Genomic DNA, 12,182 nt, shown 5'->3' with positions numbered 1-12,182 from the left:
GGGTTCTTGTAGTAAAGCATGTAGAAAATTGCCTGCCTGCAATATCATCTGTCCATGAGCAGTTTTGCATTGTTTGTGCAATGAAGGGCAGCAGTCTTCTAAGAGAATTAATCATTGTGAAATGGTCAACCACAGCTTCAAACAACAGCTGAAACATGTTTTCCTTGTAGAGAAATAAGCCACAAAGACAAGTGGAGCAAAACACATGCAAGTTGATTATTAATAACCAATTTAATTCAAAAGAAGCACATTGCTTCTTTTTAACCAAGCACTGGGCAGCTGATCTGATCAAATGCTGAGGACCAGGTACTCAGCAAATTAGTGGAGATATGCAGCTCAGGGTCCAGCCAACCCAGCAGATGAAGCATCTGTGTTATTACTGGGACATTTAGGACATTTCCATGTACAGCTGATCTTCCTCCAATGTCTATGTCCCATCTATATCATTGTATATAACCAACTCTGTGGGCAACCAATGGCAAGGAAATAGGGCCTGGTCTGATAAATGAAGAATCAATGCACTGGCTTTAGTCTTCTGCAGTGCCATCTATGATCTGCTTGAAGGAGAACGGGCAAAATTTGTATCCAGCTCCCACATAGAACTTGTTCTGGAACTCCACCCTGGGGAGGAAGCAGAGAGAGGCGTCAGTGCCACTTGCGGTGGACAGCATCTGCATCCAGATGAGAAGCCAAAACATAGTGCCTGTGGAAAAAAGGAGCCACGAGAGCTGGTGGCCTCCAAGACAAGAATGCAGTCTCCTTCCAGAGCCAAGTGGGAGACACAGGCGGCCCTGGAGAGCAACTCAGCACTCATTAGCTCTGACTTTCCTTAAGTCAGCCTGGAAATGCTCTTCAAGAGACCAGCTGGCAGGACCTTGTATGCCTGCTAAACTTCTTGCAGCTCTGAAAGCTGGATAACCACATGCTGCAGCTGGGATCTCTGGTGTGAAAGCAGCGCAGTGCGGCCTAGCATACTTCTTACCCTCCCTGCACAATAAGGAGCAAATCCACCACAATTTGCTGTAGCAGCCACAGATCAGGCTCATGGAGTACACCAAGTTTTGGTGATGGTGAGGGAGGATTTGTTACCTCGGCCTTGCTTTACATGTTATCATGCAGGTCAGTGTGGCCTAGGAGGCACTGCTCATTGTCTGGGAAAAGCTGAAGGCTCCCATTTGCTATGTGTGCCTACCACCCTCACAGCCTCACAAGGATGGGTCACTCCACAGTGCAGCCTAGAAATGTAGCAGGCTGCCTGTGTCTCCCTTCCAGGCAAGACCTGCCACTCTGTTGGTCAAAGGTGTACAAACACATATGTATCAACGTGGCACAGTTGGTGCAGCCACCACTGTTCCTCCAGCCCCATCCCTCCCAGGGAGAGCTTAGGGAAAAATCTCCAGAGCAGAGCACACAACCTACCAATGCAGGCGCAAGGCATGCAGAAAGGCTGACAAACCCTCCATGACGAGCAGGATGGCTACGGTCAGCACTGCAAAAGCAGCAAAGATGATGAAGACAACAATGAGGCCTACCCAGCTGCTGTTGTTTAACCCATTGTGCATTACCATCGTCCAGAGAACTTCTGACAATTCTGCGAAAGGAAATAACGAGAAAACAGTTCTGAGAAACAGCCATGGACAGACACAGCACTCAGTGTGCTCCATTTTTCCCATCTAGGTGAGCTGGCTTAAAATGTCAGCCCTGCTGAGAGTAGTTGTGCATGGCCTCCCCTTGATGAGAGGGGAAGGAAAATGCATGCAGGTTATTTTCCATTGCTTCTCTTCACTGTGTTGGAAGATAAGTGTGCTGCTTTGGCTTGGCTTTATGTCACCAAGACCACACAAGCACACTACCAGGTCCATTGTTACCCTGATACAATAAAGTAATCAATTTAATTTGCACATCTTTAACATGACAGCTGGGCTCTATGCAGAGCTTTATAGAACTGCTTGCTGCTAAATCCCAGTGAAAGTGATCGATTGACATAGTCAATACATTTGCAGATGAGGTTTCAGGCTGTACTGATTGATGCCAGCAGACCCACAAGACACAGAGACAAGTAATTCCCATTTGTTCCCCAGACCATTTCTTCTGGAGTGTCACAGGGAAGTTATGGTGGGGTGGGATGGAGAAAATTGGTTGGTCTCACCCAAGCCAAGACAGGCTGTTTTAAACGTTTAGGTAGCCTGCATGCTTGTTGAAGATTTTTTTCCCTACACAATTGTAAATCAACATTCTCATTACTGGCATATCTGATGTGCTTGGCCATCAGGAGATCATATTCCTATCCTAGTTACTCCAGTTACCCGGGATAGATTCGGAACCAAGACATTTTTGTCTTCTGATAGAGGCAAAGAAAGGACTTAGCCCAGCTCTTCTCCATCCAAATACTTCAGCCACCACTCCAGCCTTGTTTTCCATTTCATCAGTCCTTGCATGACGGGTTCTCAGGCCATATCCAGACTACAAGTTCAAAAACCTGTTATTTTAGGTGACATGGTGAGGGATCTCTTTGTAACTGATGCCCTCAGGAAAAGCAGTCCTTTCAATATCCCTTTGCAAGGCTGCAAAGGAACACAATGATTTTCCAGGCAGATTTTTGACAACACTTATGACTGCCCTTGTCTCAGCTCTTTAGCTAGTTTATTTTATTTAGATATCTGTCCTCCATGTGAAGCTTATGCATGCTAGCTTCCATTCAACTTCTACTATGTTTATTTCTGTGCCAAGAACTACTGCTCCCTCCATCAATCCATGGTGTATCCCCTCCCTTCTGTTTTATCCTTCTATGTCTGTACCCAGCTCTTCAGGACAGGCACAACTCCTAGCCAGAGGTAGTATAGCAATATTAAAAAAAACATTTCACAAAAATTAGGGTAGTTGAAGTTCCAGCCAGAGGGAATTTCTAGTGTTTGGGCTTTTGTTTTTATCTTAAATTAAGGTAAAAGACACTGAAATGCAGTGTATTTTTCATGACATATGAGGTTCCACTATATATTGCAGGGAAAAATCCTAGTGGAAATGGTAACATCCAAGAGTTTTTGAGCTGAAACTTTTTCTAAACTAAATCAAAATATCTTTTACAAGTTTTTGATATTCATCTGCATAGCCTAAGGCTACAGCAAGTGCCTCCCAGAATGTGCAGCTATAGTACCAATACTGCAATTACTTTTTTGGACAGGAGCACCCATTTGGGTTGCACCTCCTACACAGACACATGCCATGAGGGCTCTTCCAGCAGTAGAGTTAAGGAATAGCATGGGAAATGGGCCCTGGCTAGGAAATGCAGTCAGGAGGTCCCTGCTCCTGGGAATCACCACTAAAAAAACAGGCAAGTCCATCACAAAATACTTGGATTTATCTGAAGAAAAACACTGTGAGAGGCAAACACCTACAAGGAGGACTTTGATCTAATGGGGAAAATCTCAGCAATAATCAAACACCATGAGAAGCAATGATCAGCATGGAATTGCTGGTGAGATAGCTAACAGGTTGTCACTCACGTGCATGGGCTAAGCTCAGCGCCCAGAGCCTCAGGTAGGACGCTGTGTTGGAAATGCAGCCAAGGCAATATTCAATGGTATGGATAGCTTGGTGGACAAATGTGTCTCCAAAGTTGAACTAGAACAACAGAAAACCAAAATTTTTTTTCTTGCTTCAGTGTTTCCTGATTAACATTCCACCAAAGACTGTTCATATTCCTCCACTTCCCTACTATGTCCTGAGCAACAAAAAGATGTTATCTAAAGGAAAAGACTGCATTGAAACATGTCAATTCTCTATGTCCTTTCCATACATTCTCCTTTGAAGAAATACAATTTTTTAGTGAAAAACAAACATTCAGAAAACAGGTCATATCCCAGTTTCATAATTTCGAATCTGGAGTAAGGCGGGAACCCAATTGCTTCCAGTCTTTATGATTTCCACCAGAGGCAGAAATTCTTGTACAAAGTAGGTGTTTCCAGGCTATCTGCATTTTGGCATATGCCTCGTGGGAGATCTCACTGAATAAGCATATCTCTTAAGACTGTGAAGATTCCCTTGTCATTCAGACATATGCACACCCAATATTGTTGGTACTTCAAACTGTTACAAACACTTTTGTCACTTTTTTCAGTGTTGCTGCATATTGCAGAAGCCCTTGACAGTCTGTGCCAAAGAAAGATTTTTCTCCTTAGCCAACACTGCAGGCTGCCAACTTTTAAGTGCTTCTTTGCAATTTAAAAGAAGGAAAAATTGCTGACTCTTGAGAAAGCCTTGACCTTCTCTGGGTGCAATGTGGAAGTGAAATAACTCCCCGGGGAAATGAAAGCTCGAGGTTTGTAAGAATGCCTTCTCTCACCAGACAAAACATAAGGGAAAATTTAAAGGAATTTTTTCTATTAAAATTCAGAGCTTACTCTGTTTGGAAATACAAACTGTTGCAACAGAATGTCTTCGTAGCTTGTTAAAAAGAAGGGCTGGCGACTCTGCAAAAACCTTCTGTTTGGCTTTGTGTCTTGTACTACTGCCTGAATAATTCCTTCTGTTCACATGTTCTTACCTCTTCTTCATCATCCTCATGGGCACCACCACCATGGTCTGCTCGGGAAGCTTTCTTGGTGTGATTGGTCTCTGGGGCATCCACTTCATTTTCTCCCACAGTGTTTCCTGGGTGAGCTTGAGACTGAATCTTTCAGAAACAAAATGTAATGTGACTTTTGTACCATGCTACAGCAGACCATGGCACAGAACTTCATCACTAATCTCTTGACAGGTAACGTGTGAAGAACTATATCACGAATATGAAGACAATTTCAACAGCAGTCCGTCATCATAGACTGCAAAAAATGAGTACTCCTACTGAATGGCTAGAAGCAGTAGTAAAAATTTCCCTTCTAGAGCATTTTTCAATGATCCTAAACAATTTAGAGCTGGTTTCTTGTGTCACAATGCACCTTTTTATTGTCACAAATCAAAGAACCTCCACTTCTGGTAAATGAGAAAATTGAGGCTTATTAAGGCTGATCATTTCAGTTATATAACATCAAAACAAAGACATCATCATCAAGTGAAAGGGAAAAGGAGCTTGACAGGGACAGATGACTTAAGGAAGGTCACAAAGATACTCAGATACAGTCAGAAGTGCAGTGCAGATCTCTAGGTTCATTTTGAATCAATGAAAGCCTCATGTCAACCAATCTTCTCTCCATAATCATACAGAGCTCATCTAGAGGCCTGAACAACCTGATCTGAGCCTCATCTCAGAGATGATAGCCTAACATAAGAATAGCCCTGCATTATATGCCTATAATAGTCCTATTATACAGCACAACAAAATACTGACTTCACAGCTTCTGTCAGGTTCTGCTTTGTCGTTCTCTATAGCTTCCAGTGGGTTTCATGGGCAAAGTCTCATGATAACACATTGTTTCTTACCACAGCAGTAATCTTTGTCACATCTGCTTTATCTTTGGATTATCTGAATGTCAGCAGAGAGAACAGACTGTTGCAAACTTATAAATCTGGGTAAATGTAAGATGTGATCAGACAGCTAACATATGAAAATCGGGAACAGAAATAGAGGGGCAGTATAGGAGGTGGGGAAAAGCTGTCAAATGTTTCCAGCATAAGAGCAGGATCAGGAGCTAGCCATGTCAAGCTTTCATTGAAATCCCAGAAGAATGACAAAACAAGGAATTACAGTGCAGAGGCAAGGCTGCAAAAGTCTCCCAGGGACCTGCCTTTCAGTTATAGGTCAGAAGTGACTGAGTTGGAAAGGTCACATAGCAAAACTGGTATCTCTTTCTTCCAATAGAAACATCTGTGCCCTATAAAAGGTACTTCAGGCACTACCTCCCACTATAAAGAGAAGTAAATCCTGACAGACAAGTAAAGTCCTGTTAGCGTAATAAAGGAGAGAATTAATGAGCAACCAGGAAACTGCAGCTGCTGCAATTATGTACTAAAGAGCTGGGTGAACCTCAGAGCCCAAGGGAAGGAGGGTTTTGTTAATGGGAAGGCAGTCACTCAGGGATAAAGCATTTATGAAAAGCTTTTAAATAAAGCCTTTTCTGTAAGAAGTGTTGGTCTCTCAGAGACCAGGTTTGTCAAAGATGCCCTGTTCCTAAAGAGCAGCCAATCTGGTTTGTGAGCTAGGCATGCAGGCCTTTGCCCTCTTATTGGCTTTACTGGTCCTTCTAAAACTCCTCTAGTTTTGGATGTTACTTTTGGAAGATCTTGGCGTCGCTGTTCTCCCAATAGAGCATAGCCTTCTGAACAAAATCTCCTGCATCCTATTTAGATGGCTCAGTCAAATGTCCATTCTCTAAAACACTGTTTGAAATTTCTGGAGAAAGTTTGAGATCAGAATAAAGCAAAATTAGTTCACTGCAAACAATTCTGGAGGTTTTCTGCCTCAGCTTTGCCTTTGCCACCCTGAACCCCCTTGCATGGCCCACATCTCTCACCATGCGTCGTGCTTTCTGGTGGTTGGCTCGGAGGATGAAAGGTTTAATTAGCAGCATCCAGGGAATAGCAATCAGAGCAAATATGACCAGAAAGCTCTGCACTTCTCTCTAAAAGAGCAAAAAATAGAAAAATAAAATGTCATTTTTACTTCCTTTAGCCAACTGAATTGATGGTAAAAAACTTGATACTATAAAATGTTTTTGTTTTACTCAATGAATACAATCCTCAAATTGGTTGACTCTCCTCTGCATATGATTATATGAAAATAAACGTATTTTGACTTCTTAAAACTCCAAGAAGTGCTGCCAGCTGGAGATGGTTGGAGACTTGGAGATGAAAAGCCTTTATGTTGAGAAGTGCAATTTGCCAAAACCCAATGTTATGTACTTGAACCTGGCTCTCCAATGGCCCAAGTGAATGTCCTAACCACTGGGTGAGGTAATGAGTCTGCCTTGCTCTGATCAAAGCAGAAATGCTGCTGTAAGGGCCAACCCATTCAAATCTTCCCCTGGAAAGCAGAGAATCCAGGATTTGCTTTCCATTTTCAACTCCAGAAGGGAATGAAATTCCCGTAATTTATCTTTGATAACACATTGCCCCCACCAGTACATCAGTAGAAGGTGTCCGTGTTGCAGCGTGCCACCCCTATTTCTGTCCCAATGTAAAAGTTTGTACTCTAAAACCAAATCAACATGGCACAACACAAACCTACAACTTTCACATTTTTTTTAAAGATGGCTCAGCTCCCTGGTCACTTCATGGCTGGTTTCGTACAATCTTTGCATTCTGACTATGCAAGATAATTACGAAGATAATGGGGGGCGAAGGGTAGGTATATGAGAAAAAATACAGTTTTCACAGAAAGCTTTAGATTGTTCCAGAGTAAAATGCTGCTTAATTATTTTTTTTTGAAAGCTGGGAAAACTCCTCTGCAGCCTTAAGGCAGTTATTAGGAACAGACCAGTTTTTTCTACAAGATCTGATTTGCCAGTAGCTCCATAACTGAGTTAAAGGTGAAGTGCCAAAATGTGTAACCGAATAGATGTAAATGTATGTGTGACTGGAGGCAGCATTTGCTTGCAAATTTTTCATTGATGCTGCTGATACAAATGCAAGCAACAAGAAAACTCCCTGTTTGGAGCAAAAAGATATAACTTTAAAAGAAGTTTTCTCTCAGTGGAGGTTTTTTTTTACTTCTACGTGTGGGTAGTTTGCACCTGTGTGTGTGTGTGTGTGTGTGTGGTAGTGGTGGTGGGTGTTTTGTTTGTTGCTTTTTAAGTGAGCTCCCCAGAGAAGATACATTTGAAAAAAAAAAAAAAATCCACAAATCCTCAGGTTACTTCTATTTTTTAGCTGAAAACAGTTTTCAGACTTTCCAGAAAAGAATAAAAGGAATACATCATCAAGAAAAGGAGACACTTGTTTTATCTCCAGGATGTATCAAAACTCAACGACAGTATTTCTGCAATAGCGAGCACTGACTGTCTATTCACCCTTTTTTTTTTTTTTTTGTTTTTCTCCCAAAGTATTTTAAGTTGCATCCTTATCCTAGCAAGATGACACTAACAGTGAGGTTTCTGCATCTCTGATAGCTCCGGTCTCCTACCTGTCTACAGGGCCAAGAAGAATACCAGAAGAACAAACTTCTCCTATGCAACTGGCCCTTGTAGTTGAGGTTCTGAGTATTTTCTCCATTTTTATGCCCACCCTCCATATATCCACTGCAGATTCACAAGAAGCTGCAGTGGATTCAATCTTCTTGATGCATACCTGGTGCAGATATAGTGGAGCATTAGAACCATCACTGTAATTAAACAGAAACATATTGATGAAGTGGATAAGAATGCTTGGTGCGCTCTGTGATGAGTGGACATCAAAATGACACCATTTGAAAATAATCATGAAGACAAGGTAGCCAAAAAGACATATAATAAAGATCATCTCTGGAATGAACTGCAGGATGATGTTGATGTATTTCTTGAAGTAGCTGGAAAGAATAAGAAAATATAGTTACGATTAATACAGTGACTATTAATATGAGGTTGCACCCAAGCATGACAAATTTGCTTGGTGTGTATACTATTTAGTCTTTGGAAAATCACATTAAAAACATACTACTATTACTAGCCAAGAAGAACTCTTTCATGGCAGTCCATATGAATGAAAGTGAGTATTTAAATGCAAAAGCTTTTTGTACAGATTATCTTCAGGTTCTTGTGCTTTCCCATTAGTGCCTGAGCATCTCAAAAGATTAACACATTCAAATAAAAACCTATTTTCAAAAAAGAACCCAACAAATTTACAAAGCATTATAAGCTGAGGAAGGTCAGAAAACAAAGAGTAGAATTAATTCTGTGCAGTTCTCTCTCTCATCTTCAAACATCTCCCATCCTTTTGGTGACTACAAACCTTCAACCTATGAAGAATCTCTCAAGGTAGTGGTTTCACTTCCTCCGCTCTACCTCCAATTCTCAGTTTTCTTGTAGAATACAGAGGGAGAGCAATAGACATGCACATACACATCCTAACCAAGGGCCCACTGAGTCAGGAGGAAGAGGTGTACACACAGCGTGCAAGATATCAGAATACTTTGGATTAAACCTAAAGAATTTGTCTTTCAAGACAGAAATTACCAAAAAGCGAAAGGTGTTGCATATTTTTAATGTAGCGCATTTTAATATTTCTGCAAAATCAAGAAGATGAAGGGAGAAAGTGAAAAAGACAATTTGCTGAAGAGAATAATTACAGTGTAGTGGTCATCCCATCCATCTGGCCTTTGGACTTCACATTCTATAACAGCAGTGGTTTGAATGTCACTACAAAGACTATGGGGGAAAGAGTGAAATTCAAATCAACAGATCGGGACACGAGGCTTTCTCTGAACGAGGGACACTAGTTTAGAGATGAGGATTTCTATGTGCAGCAGCAAGGGGCTTGGTGAAACAGACTTACATGTGGTTAAAGAGACTGAGTATCACCCCAAAAATCATATGCACAATCCCAATCACAACTGACATCTTCATTTTGTAGGAGTTCAGAAAAGTCAACTTGTTTGATGCAATGTTCCAGATCTTTGGGAAAAGGTGCAAAGAGACAGAAGAATAAGATTTTCAGGTTATTGCTCAATAATAGATTTGTGGAAGTCATTCCTTTAATTACATCAATTTACTCCTACCTGTACTAGTAAGAAGACTAAGCAACAGAAATCTAGCTGTTCTTTATAATGCATCTCACTCTGCCAAACTCCTAATCTAAAAGGTATAATGTATAATTTAACAGAGCAAATATCGGGGAGTTAAAATGATGTATTGATTTCATTTCATTCGTCCAGAAATTGATGCTAAGGCTGGTAACAGAACCTAGCCATTTTCAGTGTTGTTCCTTGCTTCTCGGCTCAAACATCACCACCAGTGGGGGAGGAAAGACATGAGAAGATTTCTCCTGTTGCTAGAGAGTTTTGTTCAACATTCACCAGAGAAATAATAAGAACAAAGCACGTTCTACCTTTTTTTTTGAAAACAAAAATGAAGCTCTTTCCAACTCACTGGCCATGGAGACCAGATTATTGCCTGCCTCTCTGTTGTTCCTCCCCCACATTCATGGTCCCAGCCTCTCAAACAAGCAGCAACCAAGGTTAAAAAGGGACTAGCCATGATTAATCTAAATTAGGTATGTGTCTGGGAGATGTACAGAAAATTCAGCTGTCTCTGACATGACTTCCTGAACTGCACTGCCTGCATCCTGGGCTGAGCTTCAGAGCTGAGTTTGTGAAAAAGTTACAAGGTCAATTCCTCCATAAAACATGGGAAACCCACATTTCTTTGTGTGACCAACAGAAATGAGAGCACATCCAGCAGAGCAGAGGTTAATTGGATAATATTAAGGTAGAAACAGGAAAGCCTGAGGTTACCAACTGCATTTTAGTATGTGGTAAAGAGAGAACAGGAAGAATACGAAAATAGGAGAAACAACCTGGCTTTCAAGGCCAGTTTGGATGGGACCCTGGGCAAACTAATCTGGTGGGTGGCAGCCCTGGGGGGGTTGGAACTGGATGTGCTTTAATGCCCCTTCCAACCAAAGCCATTCTATGGTTCCACATCCTTGAATGCTAAAGAAAAGCATCACTAGTGCTGCATAAATAGACAAAGAGAAAAAAGAGAAGAACATGGCTTCAGGAGACAGAGCAAGGAGCTACAGATGTACCTGATGTATAGAAACAAGAATGAAATACAAATTATCTTAGAGCAATTTAATTTAATTACTGGATCTATTCCAAATGGGTATGGATTTCCAGAGTAGACCCCTGGGACTGCTGGATCCAACTGCAGCACAGTGTTGTCGAGAAGCACTTCCTTACTACAAGAGAAAAGTGACATAACTTTTGCAGCTTAATTTCACCACATAAACCAACAGTGTATTTACACGTGATGTGCTGAGAACTACCACACTACACCTCCTACCAGCTCCAATATTTCTCTGAACTGTTACCCTGAGTTTGTGTGCACATGTGTGCAGAATTGGGTCCTACACGATGACAGTCTTCCACCACCCTGATAATTCTCTATGCATAAGCCCTGGACATCAGTGTCTGAACAAGAAGGCTTGTTCCCAGGGGCTCCGCCTTTTCATTTCAATGGTGAGCTTATCTGTATGTATCAGACAAAACCTCTGATTCACTGTCACTGTCTTTCTTTTCAAGCTTGTGTGCTCCATTTGGTGTCTTTTCACTTATTTCCCACATTTAGCCACTTACTTCCACGTATTATTTTTAAACATGGGGATAATGTGCCAGGAAGAGCCGAAGATGTTGAATGATTTGGAAAAGCAGTCATTGTAGATGAAGCCAGTATACATGGAAAATATGCCCATGAGCAGGATCAGGTAGCGCCCACTGAAAAAAGTGTTCCAGATCTGCAGGGGAAGAAGGCAGCGGTGGTAAACATACACCTGTTGGACACTCCTTTTATTAAATGAAACAATAAGCCTTCTCCCAGGCTGATAGGGTCCATCAGCTTGTTGGTACTTGCCTCATTAGTGCTCTTCTGGGCCAGAAGGCTGTCCTCGTTAATGACCATCCAGAGCGCAAAGCCCAGCATGACAGCACCATGACCACAGTCCCCGAACATCACCGCAAACAGGAAGGGGAAAGTGATGATAGTGTAAGGAGCTGCAGAAAGGAAAACATCAGAAGCTCAGCTCCTCCTAAACAAGAGGAACTCAGAAGAGAAGCAGCTCACCCCACTTAGCCATTCCGCACAGCTGTTGTCCTTAAGAAATCCTTGATCTCTCCTCTACTCACCAGACAACCACATTTACTGCAGAACTAGTTTTGCCACTAGAAAGAGTTTTCAATTCCACCTTCAATGCAGTTTTAGCCTTCGTTCTGGCCCACCATTAAAAAAAAGGCATAATGTGCAGACAGTTGCATCCTTTGTAGCAGAAAAATGCATGTGAAGGTTAGTTTCATGTTTCTCAGTATTCTGGGCTTAAACAGACTGAGTTTATCCAATTTGCTTCGACAGACTCTCCTATCCTCATTCTCTGTGGTTTCCTTGGGATTCTCTACAGCTGTTGCACACTTTTCTCAGGTGCTTTTGGCTTCTTTGCCTCAACACAATAAGCTCAATTCATTTTCTTGCGAGCTTACTCTTTTCCTTAGGGCTGCTAACTCATCATTTGCTCTCCATCTTATATTTGCCCCATTCATTATTCCTACTGCAAGAAATCACTGG

At 41.7% G+C, this 12,182-nt stretch overlaps 1 protein-coding gene across 1 annotated transcript in view; it reads right to left on the bottom strand.

Moving 5' to 3' along the window:
• Window positions 1-247: 247 nt before the first annotated feature.
• The window catches only part of ATP6V0A4 (ATPase H+ transporting V0 subunit a4), a 22,840-nt gene continuing 10,905 nt past the window's right edge, over window positions 248-12,182 (bottom strand). Inside the window, exons 12-21 of the mRNA XM_042837748.1 lie at window positions 11,478-11,617; window positions 11,204-11,361; window positions 10,713-10,806; window positions 9,403-9,521; window positions 8,221-8,437; window positions 6,450-6,557; window positions 4,544-4,672; window positions 3,504-3,621; window positions 1,420-1,591; window positions 248-621 (exon numbers count right to left, since the gene is read on the bottom strand). Coding sequence (XP_042693682.1) covers window positions 528-621; window positions 1,420-1,591; window positions 3,504-3,621; window positions 4,544-4,672; window positions 6,450-6,557; window positions 8,221-8,437; window positions 9,403-9,521; window positions 10,713-10,806; window positions 11,204-11,361; window positions 11,478-11,617 — 1,349 coding nt within the window. The 3' untranslated portion in view covers window positions 248-527. The remainder of the gene's footprint in view (window positions 622-1,419; window positions 1,592-3,503; window positions 3,622-4,543; window positions 4,673-6,449; window positions 6,558-8,220; window positions 8,438-9,402; window positions 9,522-10,712; window positions 10,807-11,203; window positions 11,362-11,477; window positions 11,618-12,182) is intronic.

This window comes from Centrocercus urophasianus, unplaced genomic scaffold (assembly GCF_019232065.1).
Source record: "Centrocercus urophasianus isolate 14NV4802_14NV808 unplaced genomic scaffold, USGS_Curo_1.0 seq_73, whole genome shotgun sequence".
In the NCBI taxonomy this organism is placed as follows: Eukaryota; Metazoa; Chordata; class Aves; order Galliformes; family Phasianidae; genus Centrocercus; species Centrocercus urophasianus.
Note: the sequence above shows the minus strand (reverse complement) of the source record. Positions and strands in the feature narration are given on the sequence as shown.